Source organism: Choloepus didactylus, chromosome 8 (assembly GCF_015220235.1).
Source record: "Choloepus didactylus isolate mChoDid1 chromosome 8, mChoDid1.pri, whole genome shotgun sequence".
NCBI lineage: Eukaryota > Metazoa > Chordata > Mammalia > Pilosa > Megalonychidae > Choloepus > Choloepus didactylus.
This window is the reverse complement of record NC_051314.1, coordinates 93,601,637-93,619,890: the sequence shown is the minus strand read 5'-3', so window position 1 is coordinate 93,619,890 and position 18,254 is coordinate 93,601,637. Positions and strand designations below refer to the sequence as shown.

At 32.6% G+C, this 18,254-nt stretch overlaps 1 protein-coding gene across 3 annotated transcripts in view; it reads right to left on the bottom strand.

Moving 5' to 3' along the window:
• Positions 1-2,494: 2,494 nt before the first annotated feature.
• The window catches only part of ADAMTS20 (ADAM metallopeptidase with thrombospondin type 1 motif 20), a 189,877-nt gene continuing 174,117 nt past the window's right edge, over positions 2,495-18,254 (bottom strand). For all 3 annotated transcript variants that reach the window (XM_037847952.1, XM_037847954.1, XM_037847953.1), the window contains 2 exons: positions 6,344-6,448; positions 2,495-4,021 (listed from right to left, as the gene is read on the bottom strand). In XM_037847952.1, coding sequence (XP_037703880.1) covers positions 3,932-4,021; positions 6,344-6,448 — 195 coding nt within the window. In that variant the 3' untranslated portion in view covers positions 2,495-3,931. The remainder of the gene's footprint in view (positions 4,022-6,343; positions 6,449-18,254) is intronic.

The following is an 18,254-nucleotide window of genomic DNA, read 5'->3' as shown; positions in this document are numbered from 1 at the left end:
TATTCTACAAAAATGTCTGTCAAGAAGCAAAAATAAAAACTGAGAAACTGTTCCAGGGACATGAACAACTAAATGCAATACATGATCCTGGACTGAATCTTGTACTAGAGTAAGAAAAGGGCAATAAAAGCTCTTACTTGGACAATTAATGAAATTTTAGTATAGATTGCAGATTAGATAAATCATTGCATTGATGTTATATTTCTGAAATTGATAACTTTATCATGGTTATATAAGAAAATAGCTTTGTTCTTAAAATATACATACCAAAGTATTAAGGGATAATATGTCATAAGATAATCAACCTATTCTCAAATTATTAAGAAAAAATAAATCATATGTTTATGTGTGTCTGTATATCTGCATCCACAATGTCTACATATAAAGCAGAGAGAGAATGAAAAAGCAAATGTGGCAAAACGTTAAAAATTGGCAAATTTCAGTAGAGGTCATATGGTAGCTATTTGTACTATTTTTGCAATTTTTTTGTAAGTTTGAAATTATGTCAACATATAAATGAAATTTTTAAAAATTAAGATGAATTAAGGACATTCAGATAAGTGAAACCTGGGAGAATTTGTGCCATTAGTTTTACAATTTAAGAGATTCTAGAGAAATTTCTTCAAGCTGAAGGAAAATTAAAACAATAGAAACTCAGATCTAAAGGAAGAAATGAAGAGAAAAAGAAATAATAAATATGTGGATGAATATGAAATATGATTTGATATTTTCTTATTTTCTTTAAAAGATACCTCATTAAAGCAAAAATAATAAGAATGTATATGGGATTTTATAATGTCCAAGGTAAATTGTGATAAGTTAGTGATATATACTATAATCCCTAGAGCAAACAAAAAAATAAAATGAGGTGGTATATATTAAAAGAAAGCATAAAATTGAATACAGAAATAATTAATCCAAAAGAAGGCAGAGAAGGAGGAATGATGAATAATGGAAGAAGGAATATATGAGACAAATAGAATACAAGTAACAAGAAAGTAGACATAAATCCCACCATATTAATAATTACATTAAATGTAAATGGCCTTAAATTCTTCAAGAAAATGACAGATTGCTGTGAAGAAAAAACGAAAGGGAATTTACAACATAGGCCCCAAACTGTGACAGTTCTCATTTTCATTCTAATCATAACTTTTAAAAGCCTTACTTAAAAAAATCCTAGTAAAAAACTGACAAAAGATTATGAATAAGCAATTCTGAGGAAAAGAAACCTGACAGCAAAAATATATGAAAGAATTCCCATCCACTCTAGTAATCAGGTAAATAATCATTTAAACAATGAAAAACCATCAGATCAGCTAAAAATGTCAAGAGTCATTGAGGACGTAGAGAAAATAAAATTTGTATACCCTGTCATTGATTTAAGCACTTTGGAGAATATTTTGGTAAATTCTGGGGAGGTTAAAGATAGCAGGGTAGAACATTACTTTTCTCAAGGGTGTGCTCCCTCTCTTGGAAGAGCTTGTTAAGCCCCCACCCATTTCCATGTATCCCACCATCCTGCCCCTTGGGTGGAGTACATCACCCTGCCCCATTGACTTGGATTTGATTATTATGTGATTTGGTTTGGCTAATGGTGAGCAGACAAGGATACTCCTGTATGAACAGAAGTTTTGAGAGGCACTACAAGATTCTAGCAGCCCTCCCACCCATAGGACTGCTGCCAGGAGAAGAGAAGAGTGTACACTGTAAAGGAGCTGTTTTCATCCTGAGTACTCCCTCACAGCAGTGGAGTCTCAGGTACCAATGTGAAATCCAAGTGAGAAATAAATATTTGTTATTGTAAGCCACTGCATTAGTCAGGGTTCTCTAGGGAAACAGAACCAACAGGAGGTACCCTTAAGTATGAGATTTCATAAAAGTATGTCACGCAACTATGAGGATGCATGAGTCCAAATTCCATAGGGCAGGCTGGAAGCTGGCAACTCTGATGAAGGTCTTTGATAAATTCCCCAGGAGAGGCTGGCTGGCTGAAGTAAAGGGAAATTCTCTCTTCTGACTGCTGAATTTATCATCTCTCTTTTTAAAAACTTCAACTGACTGGATTAAATGTCCTCATTGCAAAAGACACTCACCCTAGTTGATTAGAGATGTAATCAGCCATAGATGCAATCAACTTAACTGATGATTTAAGTCCACGAAACGACCTTGCAGTAAGTTAGGCCAGTGCTTGCTTGACCAGACAACTGGGCACCATCACCTGGCCAAGTTGACACAGGAACCATCACAGCCACTGAGCATTTGAAGTTACTTGTTTTGCAGCTTAAGTCCTCTAATTAGTGGATAACAGTCCACAGATATCAGAATTTTTATATTTTTGTCCTAAGAGAATGGGATTAAATTCAATATTTGAATACAAAATTTCTTAAATTTTCTGAAATGATTTGAAGTTATAGATGCTTACTGGTGAAGGACTTTATATATATATATATATACATAAGGAAAATGAAAACAAAGTGCTAATTTGCACACAAATATGTTTATTATTTAAATGTCTATAATGATAAGATTTTAATTATGAATCAAAACATTTCTTGAAAAATGTTACACATTTCATATTAATGTTTACAACTGGTTTAAGGCACATAGTGCAGAATACTTTTTTTCTGATACAGAGCTCCCCAAATGTTTATCTAACCACATTGGCACAAAATTGCTTTAGCACCTTATATTGTACAATATGTCCCTAATAAATATTTAGGGGAGAAAAAAGTTTGTGGGTAAAATTATACATTACTATATACTGGCAAAATCTGTTAGTAGATTCAGTTATATTTTTTGGTTTATAGAGATGGTACATAGAAAAATATTATTTGTCTGACCGTCTTTTAATATCACATTATTATATAATATACAACTAAATTATCCCCATGGGAAAAAAAAATCTCTTAATACCTGAGAATTTGTCCATAATAGCTAATTTTTATACTATATCTTTTATGTTCTGGTTTGAGAAACCTCAGATATAAAATAACTTGAAAGTTTCTAATAAAAATTTTTTCATATGTAAACATCATGCTATGTTTACCAAAACAGAATATTCAAAATTTCAAAGAATTCACACTTCGCTATTTTATTAATAAAATACAGTACATATTTTGAGTGAATAGAATTTTTAAGAATAGATATATACACATTATACACATACAAGAGTTATAAAGGCATAATAGAATAAACATCATAAAAACAATGTATTGCTCTTAAAATAAGTACAATCAAATTAGAGGTAGGCTTTTAAAACTCAAATTCCAATATATCATATCTTCTTCTGTATTATACCCACAAAATTTTATATTTAGTATTTAACCCAAGCATGGATTTTTAGTATAAAATCTGTACCATATTTTCCACAACTAAAAATAAAGGGAAAAAAAAAAAACACAAGGTATCTAAACTGTATCAGTAGAAAGTATAATGGCTATGTGCTTTTTGATGTGACTGTTAATTTGCTATTCATCTGACAGATACAATAATGTTTATAGTAGTTTTGAATGAGCTTAATTTCCTAATTTGTACTTCCTCCATTTTAACAGGAAATAGCATAAACTTTTTGTTGTGCACTAGGACACCTAGCAAAGATTAACATTTGTGGTTATAGGTATAATATAATTGTGGTCCAGTACAAACTGTTAACAGCAATATTATCTTGGTATAATTCATTCAAAATTCCCTGTATACTCTAATCCTAAATCATTATGTCCTTTGTAAGAGACCCTGGTTGAAGTCATATATATGTTAAAGACCTTGAAAAAAATTTAACAGTGACTTAAATCCCTGATAAGCACCCTGAAAAGAGACATTTTGGACATGGAAATCTTAAGAAGAAGGAGTGAGGGAGAAAAGAGCACCAGTTATCTGTATGTTCTAGTGAATGTCTCCTCCTTGGGGCATACATCCCACTTCTGAGTGTTCATATCACTTGAATTGGAAGACCAGTAGTCATATGTGGAACACACTTTCCACAGAACCCTCCACATCTGCCATAGACTTTGGTTCCATCCTGAAAATGGGAAGAGGCAGAAATAAAGGAGAATCCAACACAAGCTGGTATCTACATGCACAAGATAGAAAAAGCAAATGTTTTGAATCATGTGGCTTAAATCATTAGCCTAGGTTTTCTATAATTGTACTTGAGGTCAAAAAGCATCATTTCAGGATTACTTCAAAATGGTGGTCATGCATAAGTTAAGATTCTCATTAGGTACTTGATATTATATACTACACTAAAACTTAGACAAATTCATCTCAGTCATATTTTTCATCAATGTATCTATTTGTTTCAGTGAGCTTATTAAAACCTCTCCCAATTTGTTGTCCAATATTTACATTATTTTATATAAGATTCTCTTAGAATAAATAAAAGAAAGATGTTACATAAACTTGACCTTAACTGTATACAACTCATATTCTACCCCATTTACTCCAAACATCTCATAGAAACATTAAAAATACACTCAGAGGAAAAGCATAGAAGAAGGTAGTAAATGGGGGAAGATTTTTAAAATAGGCTGAAAGCAGTAATTATAATTGGGAAAGGACTAAAAAGAGAGATTGTTCCCTAAGCAGAGGCCGCGGTGAGGTGAAGTGGGAAGGGCCTGGTGGAGGTTGTCTACAGACTTCCTTCCATCTTTAAGTCCAAACTCAAAAGTCAGTGAAGACATTTTGATAGGATGAGACAAAAATATAGGTTGAACTCCCATTGTTTCTGGAGAAGGTAACGTATATTTGTTTAATCTATGGAGGAAGGGTAGAGAACACTGTGGGTTCCTGTAACATTTTCAGATGGAAGAATGTTCTGAGACCGGGGGCTTTTCAAGTTGCCTTTTCTTTCAGAAGCTCTTTTAACTCTAGAGAATCTTAGTAAAGAGATAAGAAGGGAATGGCAGTAAAAAATGCAACTTTATATAATTCCCTACTCCCACAACTGATTAAGTAAAAACTTAATCTTGGTTAAATTTACTGGTGAATGAAAACATATTTGTATTTCCACAAGTGTATTTTGGTTTCATGGGTCTCAGTTTCATATCTAGTAGCAAATTTCAAGAAGTATTTTCATGTACTATAGTTTTGACTGAGGTAGAATTTCTTAGTTAATTAAATAAACAACTAATATTTAGAATTGAAGCTCAATAGGAGCAAAGCAAATTATTTGGTTAAACATTTACTGGTGACCTCACCCAGAGTTCAGTCTTTACATTTAAGCATAAGATATCTAAAAGCTGTATAAATAAGGTTGATTTATTTTACTGAGTTCTACATTTATACCTGCCCCGAATATATTTTAACAAATTAATTTATTCCCATTCTTCTCCCAAAAAGGACTAGACTTAAATATGTTAATAAATATTTAAAAATAAGTAACCATTCTTTTTGAAAACCTACTAGCTTACTTGTATGAAAAATAATAAAATTTAACAGTATCAATTATTAGTTAAAGCACAAATACATAGCGTTCAGAGACAGAATGTTTTTCATGACTAAATGTCAGAATGTTAAACTGCATTTAAAAATAAAAATCATATAAATAGGAGTAACAGAAGTCCATTTTATCAAAAGAAAGAGAAGGGCAGGGAATGTTGATAGTGCAATATAGGTGACGGCCTAGATCCAGATTTACTATGAGATGAGCCATTCTCTCTAAGACACAATAACTGTAAATAATAGCAGCCATCTCGTAACGTGCACATTTTAGTGCACCGCACCAGAAGAAAATTAAAAATGGATTCTACTGTGGATAATGCATGTGCTATGGCTAAGAGCCAGATAAAAATGTTATCTAGATAAAGACAAACAGAAGAAAATGTGAGAACAACCATAAATAAATCATCCTAATTCTTGAAGAAACTTTAGAGGGTATTTTTGTTAAACAAAAATGGCTCCAGTACCACCACCATCACTAAACTGAAGAAGTAAGGTCAAAAAACCAAAAGTTTACTCCTGACTTTGAATGAGGAGTGTTTATAGATTTATCTATAAACTTTAATAATTAAACTGTAGCTGAAAACATTACCTCTTTCTGAAGTGCCTGCATTTCCAATCAGTAGCCCCTAACTTGACCTAGATAGTTTCTATAGTCCCTGGAATTTGGTACTTCATATTCAGATATTGGTAACCTCTGTATGAATTTGCATGTGTATAAAATCTACCTATGCACATTAATCAAAAGGAAATCAATTTCATAGTTTCATAATAAATTAATGCTCTGCCTCAACACTTAAGCCATGAACTTCACATAACATCAAATTTTAAGGTAGGGAATGTTTACTGTGAGTTCTTAGCACACAAGTATTTCAAACAGACTTTTTGGTCCAGCAGGACTTACTTGTGATCTGTGTATAATGACAGAGGCATAACTCCCCTGAGCAAGCCATTTTGCTGTGCTCGATATCTTCATCCCAGTTCCTGCCAAATTGATGCTGAACTGTCCCTGGATGGTAAACAAAACAAAACAAAAGAGAAGGAATTCATGAAATATTTAAGAATGCTCTTGGCTGAAAACATGTAAATGTGAATTACATAAATAGGCCTCAATTACTTTTCAAGGGTCTTCCTTTTGTAAAATCAAACTATATTGCTATTGCTAAAAAAAATAAACTGGCTAAAACTTTTTTTAAAATTATTACAAGTAAGCCTTTTCAACTATAAGAATCAACTAATGAATTAATACCACACAGAGTTTTTTGTGTAGAAGTGACTGTCCAACCCTGGGACTCTAAGACTCCGCAGCTAGAGGAACAGGGAAGCGTGTGAACAAAAGGGAAGTCATGAAAGAAGGGGTTTTCATAGTGGGGACACTCGCCAGACTATAACATTCCTCCAGTTTTGATTTCTGACATTGGCAAATTCTCTGATAAGTTACACATTGTTTAACATATTTTCAAGAAACTTCTGCTATTGTGGCCTGCTTTTTTGTCCTGACTATTATCTCCTTTTTAAGTACCCAGAATGTGTATGGACTTGTGATATTACATGATTTACACATACTATGGGGTGTGGGCCTCCTAGTGGCTTTATGATTTAATTGTTTTCAAGTACAAGGACCCTTTTATGTCAAAATATTTCAAGACTATCTTTGTATATAATTAAGCTTTAAATGTACATTGATTGAGAAAATGGGCAAAATCTGTATCATATTGAGATCATCTTACAGAAAAGAATTACACATTGAAAAACAAAAGTAAGCCTATTGGCAATGCTCAGTGTGCACACAGATTGAGAGCAGTAGTTAGGCAATCTTGGATCACATCACCATATCCCAATGGTCTAACATTCATAAATATTGAGCAAGACTGTGATGAAATACTGAAGGTTATAGTATATGAATTAAAATGTTATCTTTCTATAAAGCAAAGACAAATAGACTTCAAATGTATTTTTAATATGAATTATTACTGTTGCCAAAATCAGATATCAATTTACTTTATTAACTTTGATTTCTTACATATATTACATGATTGTATTTCTTTTTTAAAAACAAAATAAGTATTCAATCACATTTATAATAATAATAGTGCAATGAAAATATATGGAGAATTTTCCATAGCAGAAATATTTAGTTTTAGATAAATTCCAAAGAAAATTTCTTATAACATCCAACATCATTTGGCTAGAATATGACCTGGCATGTTTGCATCATTGCTGTATTCCCAGAGCCTACAACAGGGCCTAGGTACTCAATAAGTGTTTTTGAATGACTAAAATCAGTGCAGCATTATAAATATTAAACTGTAGTGTTATAAAAGTAAATATATAAATATGCATATAAAGCCCTCAGAATCCATTATAATGAATGGCATTAGCTCTAGAATCACTAGTATCTTATTTTGGTAAATATTTGAATTGAGAACTAATTCTTAGGATATACTCTATTATTTGACACTTAGTTGACGTGATATAGGGTTTTCACTGGAAACCTTCAACCCAAATTCTCACACAAATAGGGTCCTCATCAAATAAAATTCCACAAAAATGGAAATAGATTCTGTGACATACGTTTCTTCTGACCGGCCACTAATTGAATGCTTTCAGTGTTTTCACAACCTAATACTGTTGTTCTATTATTCCATTCATTGCCTACCTCCTTACACAATGTGACTTGGAAGCATTCAAATATATTCACATTGGAAGTGAAAAGGAAAGACTCCGATTAACTACTAAGAGACTATTATTAACACAATTATTTGGGTCTAGAAATATCTATTGCTCCCATTCTCTGGACTAATTGTCATGAGTTTTACTTCTGTTCTTAGCACTCATTTAAAAATGTACAAATACAGTCTCAAAGAAATGCTAAAACAATTTATTGGAAAGTTGGGATGATGTTAGTAAAGGTAAAAATACATTCCACTCACTTGTTCAAAATTAATTGAGTGGCAGACATGGTGTCAAGTACCATGGGAGTTTAGAGACAGATTTCTCTCTAAATTAGGTGAAATAGCTTATGTACATAAAAAACTGTATTGCAATATAGGGAATTACAGGTGCAATAAGAAAGATACTGATAAATTCTTATGAGACTTGAGAAGTAACAAATGAGTACATAAATGCATTAATTAATTACTTTAAACCCAATATTTAATTTAAAATCAAAATGTAAACCTAATCTTTCACTTGAAAAATTAGTTCAATGTAACAGCTGCAAATTTTTTTTAAGTATTATGAAGTGTATCTTCTCTTTTACCCTATTGGCATTTTTTAGAAGCCACTGTAAGTAAAATTCCAACAGCCAAATAACAAATGGAAGGTAAGGTGATTCAAAGTACCTGGGAATTCAACAAACTAGAATGTCTGCCCTTGAGTAACTGGCTGCATCAAAGGAAAAGAGTAACAGATCTCTAATTTGACTGTGGAGTGAAGAGAGTAAAAAATCAAAAAAGAGTCTAATGATATGCTTGAGAGCAGGGCCAGACTTACATATAGACTAAAAAGGGAATTGCTTGTGTAATTAAAAATAATGCAAATTTAATACCTGCTAATGAAATACCAAAACAGCAGAAGAAAGAAAAGTCCAGTGACCTCACTGGTGTAGACAAAAGCAAAATGACAAAGGAACAACCTCTTCATCATTTTGAGAAATAATAACTTTCAACATAGAATTCTAAACCTCATTAAATATCTGTAGATCAAACCAAGCACTGACCATAGTGTAAAAGAATATGAATGACTAACTTGTAGACGTTATAAAACAACATGAAAATAAAATGCTGGGGAAAAAAGTTATATAATATTGGGAGGAGATGAGAATTAAGGCATTTTAAAGTTCTTGTATTTTTTGGGAGAGGATAGAGATATGCACTAACTTTTGATTTAGCTAAGTCAATAAAAAAAACCTTTGTTTGTAGAGCTTTGGATTTTAATGACTCCTCAGATCTAGGAGACAAAGCATTACTTTACACTAACTTTAAGAGAGATATCAGCATACATCCAGGACCCATAAAGGGATACAAAATTACTGAAAGAATAAGGTAGAAAAATGGTTGGAGACACCTGGAAGAAGCAAATCAAAATCTTCTCTGGAAAACATAATCTCAAACTAGATCTCCAAGAATTCTTTCAGAAAAATTCCCTAGGAGTATGAGATTCCAATCAAAAGAAAAAATTAAAAAAAAAAAAAAAAAAGAGGAAACATGAATTATCAGAAATAAAGAAATAACAAAATTAGATAGTGACAGTATTTAGATAGTAGAAATAACTAATACAAAGTTTCAAAAAAATATGTTGTGGTGGTTTGGAACTGTATTTACCCCAGAAAATCAAGTTCTTAAGGCTAATCCATTCCTGTCAGTGTAAACCTATTTTAAGTAGGACATTTTGATGATGTTACTTCAGTTAAGGTATGGCCCCAAGGTGGGTCTTAATCCTCTTACTGGAGTCCTTTGTAAGAGAATGAAATTCAAACAATGAGAGAGAAAGCCACAGAAGCAAGAAGCTGAAATCAACAAAATCCGGGAGAGAAGGGAGAGACAAGCAGCCGCCACCATGTGCCTTGCTGTGTAGCAGACAGCCAAGGATGGCTGGCATCTGGTCTTTGGGAAGAAAGCATTTCTCAATGATGCCTTGATTTGGACACTTTCAAGGCCTCAAAACTGTAAGCTTGTAAGCCAATAAATTCCCATTTTAAAAGCTAACATATTTCATGGTATTTACTTTGAGCAGCCTAGCAAACTAAAACATATGTTTACCTGTCTAAAGAAATAAAAGAACAATTTATTTTTAATGTGGGCTAGAAATAAGAGACCATCAAAAAAAGATCAGGGAGTCAGAAATAAACCCTCACACCTATGGCTAACTGATTTTTGACAAGGGTGCCAAGTTCACTCAATGGGGGAAAAATAGTCTCTTCAACAAATTATGCTGGAAAAACTGGATAGCTATATGCAAAAACAAACAACAACAAATGGACTACTACCTCACACCATATACAAAAATTAACTCCAAATGGATCAAAAACCTAAATATAAGAATCAAAACTATAAAAATACTAGAAGAAAACATAAATAAGTATCTTCGGGACCTTGTTTAGGTAATGGTTTCTTAGACTTCACTCTAAAGGATGAGCCACAAAAGAAAAAATAGAGAAATGGGACCACATCAAAATTAAATACTTTTGTGGATCAAAGGACTTTATCAAGAAAGTAAAAAGAAAACCTACAGAAGGGAAGAAAATATTTGGAAATCATATATCTGAAAAGCATTTAATATCCAGAATATATAACTCAGCAACAAAAAGAAACAACTCAATTGAAAAATGGGCAAAAGACTTGAATAGATATGAAGATATGCAAATGACCAATAAACATGTGAAAAGATGCTCAATATAATTAGCCAACAGGGAAATACAAATCAAAACCACAATGTGGTTCCCATTCATGTAAAATGATATACACCTATGCATCTGAAAATGTGACCATGTGTAAATTCATTCAGAGATTTACTTATGGAAAAAGATGTCTGGGAGGTTTTTGCTAAAATTTCAGTAGCAATTTTCTCTGAGTGTTGGAATTTTTTTAGGATTTTTGCTTTCTTTTTTCTGTGTTCTTGAGTTTTCTATGACAAACATCTTTGGAAATAGAAAAACAAAAGAATTAAGATTTTTAAAAAACCACATTGAGATACCATTTCACATCCACTAGAATGGCTACTATTTAGAAAAAAGGAAAATACAAGTGTTGGAGAGGACATGGAGAAATAAGAACACTTGCTCATTGTTGGGTGGGAATGTAAAAAGGGGCAGCTATTGTGGAAAAACATTTAAGTATAGAATTACCGTATGACCCAGCAATCCCACTTCTAGATATATACCCAAAAGAATTCACACAAATACTTAAAAGAATTGAAAGTGAGGACTCAGATATTTGCACACCGATGTTCATATCAGCATTATTCACAATTGACAAAAGATGGAAGCAAACCAACTGCCCATCAACCAATGAACAGATAAACGAAATGTGATATATACATACAATCGAATATCATTCGCCCATAAAAAGGAATGAAGTTCTGATGCATGCTACAACATGGATGAACCTTGAAAACATCATGTTGAGTGAAATAAACTGGACACTAAAGGACAAATATTGTATGATCTTACTTATATGAAATAAGCAGGATATGAAAATTCATAAGTCAGAAACCAGCGTACAGGTTACCAGTAGATGATGGGAGTGGGGAATGCAGAATTAATGTTTAATTGGTATAGAGTTTTTGGTAGGGTGATGGAAAATTGTTGGTAATGAATGCTGGTGACAGAAGCACAACTTTGTGAATGTAATTAACACCACTGAATTGTACTTTTGAAAGTGGATGAAGTGAGAAATTTTAGGTTGTACATAATTTACCAAGAAAAAAAAAACACCCGTGGAATTTTACAACACGAAGATAAACCCTAATGTAAACTATAGGCTTTGGTTAATAGTATGATTATAATAATATTGTTACATCAATTAAAATGAAGGTATTACACTAGTGCAAAATGTCAACAATAGGGAAAGCTGGGTGTGTGATGTGGGGTTATATGGAAACTGTACTTTTTGCATGATTTTTCTGTAAACCTAAAATTGCTCTAATAATAATAAAACAGATCATGGATATTATTAAAGACCTAAATAGAACCTCCATAAATTAGAATTGTAAATTTGAAATTAAAAGGAAATTTGGTTAAGCAGCAGATTATCTAATAGATAAAGACAGAATTACTGAACTGGAAGATAAAACTGAATAAATTATCTACAATGCAGTACAGGGGGATAACAAAATGAAAAACAGGGTAGATTAAGTACATTTATTGAATAGCTATAACATGTATCTAATCAAAGTTCCAGAAGCAGATAATTGAGCGAAAGAGTGTGAGGCAATTTTCAAAGAAATAACAGCTTATCTAGTAAAATGTATGATCCTCCAATTCCAGAATCAAACTGAATCTCAAGGTCAACAAATAAAAGAAATCAATAATAATGATATTGCAGAATAACAAATAGAAAGAGACACATGAAAAGCCTTCTGAGAGAAAAAAATCAGGTAATCTACAGTTTACAAAGGAATTAGAATTAGATTGATAACACATTTCTTATAAGAAACAATGGAAGCCACAGACAATAGAATAATACCTATAAAATACTGCAAGAAAAATAATATCATGTGGACAAAATGAAGATATTTTCAGGTAAACAAAACAGAGAAAGTGTATGACAAGCAATATTGTTTATTGAAAGACCTAAAAGTAGACCTAAAAACTTCAATTTCAGTTAAAACAGAGTTTTTCATGAAACCTGACAAGCTAAAACTCATTTGTACTAAAAAGGGTTTAAGAGAAAAAAGAGAGACTTTGAAGAACAGGTTGGGGAGGGAGGTGGGGGTAGTATGTCCTACTACATATTAAGAAACTGTAAAGTTGAAGTAATTCCAGTTATGTTATTGGTAAAGGGTTAGAACAATAGGCCAATATAACATTTCTTACAAAGTTCCTATATCCAGAAACTGGAAATATCCCAGATGTCCACCAACAGAAAAACAGATAAATTGATTAAAGTCACACAACAGAAATCCTACTGTCAAACAAAGTACTGAGAAAAAATCCCAGAAGACAACTACTTATGCTATATAATTTTTTAAAATATGAAAACATGCAAAAAAAAGCTATGTAAATATACATTTATTAAGTAATAAAAGTACAAGAAAACAAATAAAGCAATATACATATAGAATAAAATTCAGGATGGCAGCTTCCTCTAGTTGTGGGTATGGATATAAGACAAGAAACACATAGGTAGATGTAAGTCATAATGTTACAGTTTTGGGGTTGAGCAGTTTGTTTATGTCTGTTCATTACATTATTATGTCCTAGAATTTTAAAATATGCTGTACATATTTTATTATGTATGTGATATAAGGATTTAATGCAATTCAATAAAAATACAAGCAAGAACTTTTGTAGATTAGATAGATAAGATGACTGTAAAATTTATATACAAAGGCAAAGGAATTGAAATAGTCAAATCTGGAAAAGAAGAAAAAAGTTGTAGAATTCATATTACCCTATTTTAACACTTATAAAGCTATCATGATCAAAAAGTGCAGTATGGCTAAAAAGAGTGATACATAGATCAATGGAACAGAATAGAGTCCAGAAATAGATCCACACAAATATGATCAATTGACTTTTGGCAAAGATTGGAAGACAATTAAATGGAGAAAAGACTGTCTATTCAAATTATAATGTTGGAACAATTGGATATCTGTATGCAAAAAAATAAGCCTTGACCTATCTCTCATACTTCATATAAAAATTAACTCAGGAAGGGGGCAAGATGGCGGAGCGGTGAGAAGCAGAATTTTGTCTCTCCCCTAGAGCAGCTGGCAATTACCCAAGAACTACATGAAACAGTGTTTTCGGGGTCTCCAGTAACCAGTCACACATTGGACACAAGTTTGGAATTGGAGGAAAAGCTGAGATCGCAGCGAACATTTGTCCTCTTCTGGGTGCTGAGACACAAGCAAGAACTTTTTAACCATTAAAACTCCCAGCAGCTGGCCCAGGGTTAGGGAAGTAAAGGTCCAAACAGAAGAGAAGGACATTTTTCCTTCAAGTTTCCTGACAATGATCTTTCGTCATGAACTTCTATGGGCAGAGGGTTGAAAGAAAAATCCTCTTTATGTCTCTTCCAACTAAAGCTTGGAACACTTCTATGCACTGTGTGCAGGGTAGAGAAGACTTAGTGCTGTTCAGTTACTACTGGATTTTTCTTGTCTGAATCTCCACACTACTCTGGAGTAGCCATTTCATGGTGTTATGAATTGAATCATGCCCCTCACAAAGACATGTTCATTCAGACATGTGAATTCAGTGTGAATTCAGGGTGAATCCAATCTGACTGGAGTCCTTACAAGAAAAGGCAATTTGGACACAGGAAGCAGTAGGAAACAGAAGGAGACAGACAGCCATCTGCCAGAAGCAGAGATGTAGTTATGGATTGCTGGAAAGCCACCACCAGAATGCTACAGAGTTCAGAGAAAGCACGGTCCTGCTGACAGCTTGATTTTAGACCTCTAGCCTCCCAAACTGTGAGACAACAAACGGTATTTGTTATAGCAGCCCTGGCAAACTAAGACACATGGGGAGTAGGGATGCTCTCAACACAATGTGGCTAACAACTGAAATCAGAGCAAAATGCAGGGCCTTACGGACCACCCAGCAATTTAAATAATATAGATCACACAACCGCTTTTTACTTAGTGAGTGGAAGGGCAGTTATCAGGGAGTTAAGTAAATAGTGATTGAATTTTATCACTTCAATAGTTTGGAATTAACTCATTTGTTTTAGGCAAAGTTGCTAAGGGAAGCCCCCAACAATGAGCTATAAATTACATTTGTTCTACAGTTGCCAAGGACAAGGTTCTCAGCTGCTGTGGGCACACTTGCTCTTCCTGTCTAGCCCCTAAAGTCACATTAAATTGACAGAGCTCTGAACACCAGACAATGACTCCAGTTGGTTCGTGAAGGACATTGCTCTCATGTTTATCACCCCCCTGCTGTCCTGACTACTTCAAATAAGCATGGGCTCTTCAATGAAAACTTCTTCCTCTTCTAATGGCTTTTTCCATTTATCTTGTAAATGAAACTATATCAAACAAGTGGCCAAGTGTATCTCAAGAATGTAAGTGTAGTTGAACATATGAAAATCAGTCATAGTAATACATCACATTAATAGAATGAAGGGGAAAAAAAAAATCTCAATTGATGCAGAAAAAGCATTTGACAAAATCCAACACCATTTCATGATAAAATCACTCAACAAACTAGAAATAGAAAGAAACCTCCTCAATATGATAAAGAGTATTTATGAAAAATCCATAGCTAACATCATACCCAATAGTGAAAGACTGAAAGATATCCTCCTAAGATCTGGAACAAAACAAGATTTGCTTTTACTACTTCTATTCAACATTGTTTTGGAAGTTCTAGCCAGAGCAATAGGCCAAGAAAAAAAAAAAGACATCCAAATTGGAAAGGAAGATGTAAAATTACTTTGGTTTGCAGATGACATGATCTTATATATAGAAAATCCTAAAAATTCCACAAGAAAACTGAGAGCTTATAGGCAAATTTAGAAAAATTGCAAATACAAAATCAACACACAGAAATCAAAGATTAATTTTATTCCTCTACACTAGCAAAGAACAATCCAAAAAATAAAATTAAGAAAGCAATTCCATTTATAATAGTATCTAAAATAATAAAATCATTGTGAATAAATTTAACCAAGCATGTGCAATACTGTACACTTAAAACTACAAAATATTGCTGAAAGAAATTAAAGATGACCCAAATAAATGGGAAGAAACCCTGTGGTCATGTTTTGGGAGACTTAATATTATTAAAATGGCAATACTTCCCAAAACTATCTACAGATTCAATGCAATCTCTATGAAAATTCCAAATATATATATTTTTTTTGCAGAATTGAACAAATTCTCTAAAATTCATAGGGAATTTCAAGGGACCAAGAATCCAAAGCAATCTTAAAATGAAGAACAAAATTGGAGGATGCACATGTCCCAATTTCAAAACTTCCTGTAAAACTCCAGTAATTCACATAGATCAATGGAATATAACGGGAAGTCCAAATTAACATACACATCTATGGTGAAATGATTTTCAACAAATGTGTTAAGACCATCCACTGGGGGAAAGAACAGTTTCTACAACAAATGGTGCTGGGACAACTGGAAATCCACATGCAAAAAAATGAAGTTGGATCCCATTGTCTCACACCATATACAAAAATTAACTCTCAAAGTTGATCAAAGACCTAAATGTAGGAGCATCAGCTATAAAACTCTTCGAAAAAAACACGGAATTAAATCTTCATGACCTTGTATATGGCAATAGATTCTTATATATGACACCAAAAGTACAAGCCAAAAAAAAAAAAAAAAAAAAGAAAGAAAGAAAGAAAGAAAAAAATTTAAGTTGGACTCCATCAAAATTAAAAACTTTTGTACATCAAAGGACATTATCAAGAAAGTGAAAAGACCCCACAGAATGGGAGAAAATAATTGCAAGTCATATATCTGAAAAGGGTTTAGTATCCAGAATGTATAAGGAACTCATATATCAACAATAAAAAGACAAATAACTCAACTAAAACATAGGTGAAGATTTAAAAAGACATTTCTCTAAGATACAAATGGCTAACAAGCACATGAAAAGATGCTCAACATAATTAGCCATTAGGGAGATGCAAATCAAAACCACAATGAGATAGTCTTTCATACCTTCAAACATGGCTAAAACAAAACACAAAAAGTAGAAAATAAAAAGTGTTGATGAGGCTGTGGAGAAATTGGAACACTCATACATTACTGGTGGGAATGTAAAATGGTGCAGCCATTGTGGAAAACATTTGGCAGTTCCTCAATAAGTTAAACATAGAATTACCTATGATCCAGCAATTCCACTCCCAGGAATATGCCAAAAAGAATCAAAACTAGGTGTTCAAACAGCAAAACACAAGTGTTCATAGCAGCAGTATTCACAGCAGGAAAAAGGGAAACAACCCAAATGTCCATTAATGGATGAATGGATAAATGGATAAACAAAATATGATATATCCATATAATGGAATACTACTCTACCATAAAAAGGAATGTAGTTCTGATACATGTTACAAGGTGGATGACCCTGAAAACATTAAAGAAGCCAGACACAAAGGTCATATAATGTATGATTCCATTTATTTGAAATATTCAGAATAGGAAAATATATAGAGACAAAGCTGATTAGTGGATGCAAGGGGCTAGGGGCAGGGAGGATGGGAAGTGACCTCTAAATGGATCCTGGGTTTCCTTTTTGGGGTGATGCAAATGTTTTGGAATAAAATAGAGGTGATGGTTGTATAGCATTGTAAATGTACTAAATGCCTCTGAATTGTACACTTTAATACGGTTAATTTTATGTTATGTGAATTTTACGTCAATTAAAAAACAGACAGATGCTAAAAAAAAAAAAAAAAAAAAAAAAAAAAATTAACTCAAAGTGAATCATAGGTCTAAATGTAAAACATAAAACTATAAAGATTTTAGAAGAAAGCATAGGAGAAAATCTTTGTAACTTGGGGTTAGCCAGAGAGTTCTTAGCTATGACACAAAAAGTACAATCTATAAAAGAAGAAACAAATTTTTATTTCATTAAAATTTAAAATTTTTGCTTTGAAAAAGACACTGTTTTAAATAAAAGTCAAGCTATAGATAAGGAAAAAATGTTTGCAAATTCCATATCCAATAAAGGACTTGTATCCAGAGTATATGAAATACACTCACAACAGTAAGAAAACCAACCCAATAAAAAAAATGGGCTATTCATTGAATTGTGCTTTGAAAGCCTTCATCTTTCTGTATATACCCTATATTGCATAATAAGGAAAGAAATGAAACTGTGGAACTGTAACCCATAATAATTTTTGAAATTACCTCTATAACTGCTTGTTGAGCTGTACATTGAAAGTTAACACCTTTCTGAATGTGTTATATTTTACAATAATGGAAATAGCTGAATTTGTGGAACCATAACCCATGATATTCTTTGAAATTTTGCTCTCTAACTACTTGTTGAATTGTGCTTTGAAAGTTATCACCGTTATGTATACATGACAAAGTTCACAATAAAAAATTCATTTAAAAAAACGGGCAAAAGATTTGAATAGATACTTCACCAAAGTGGATATACAAATAGCAAA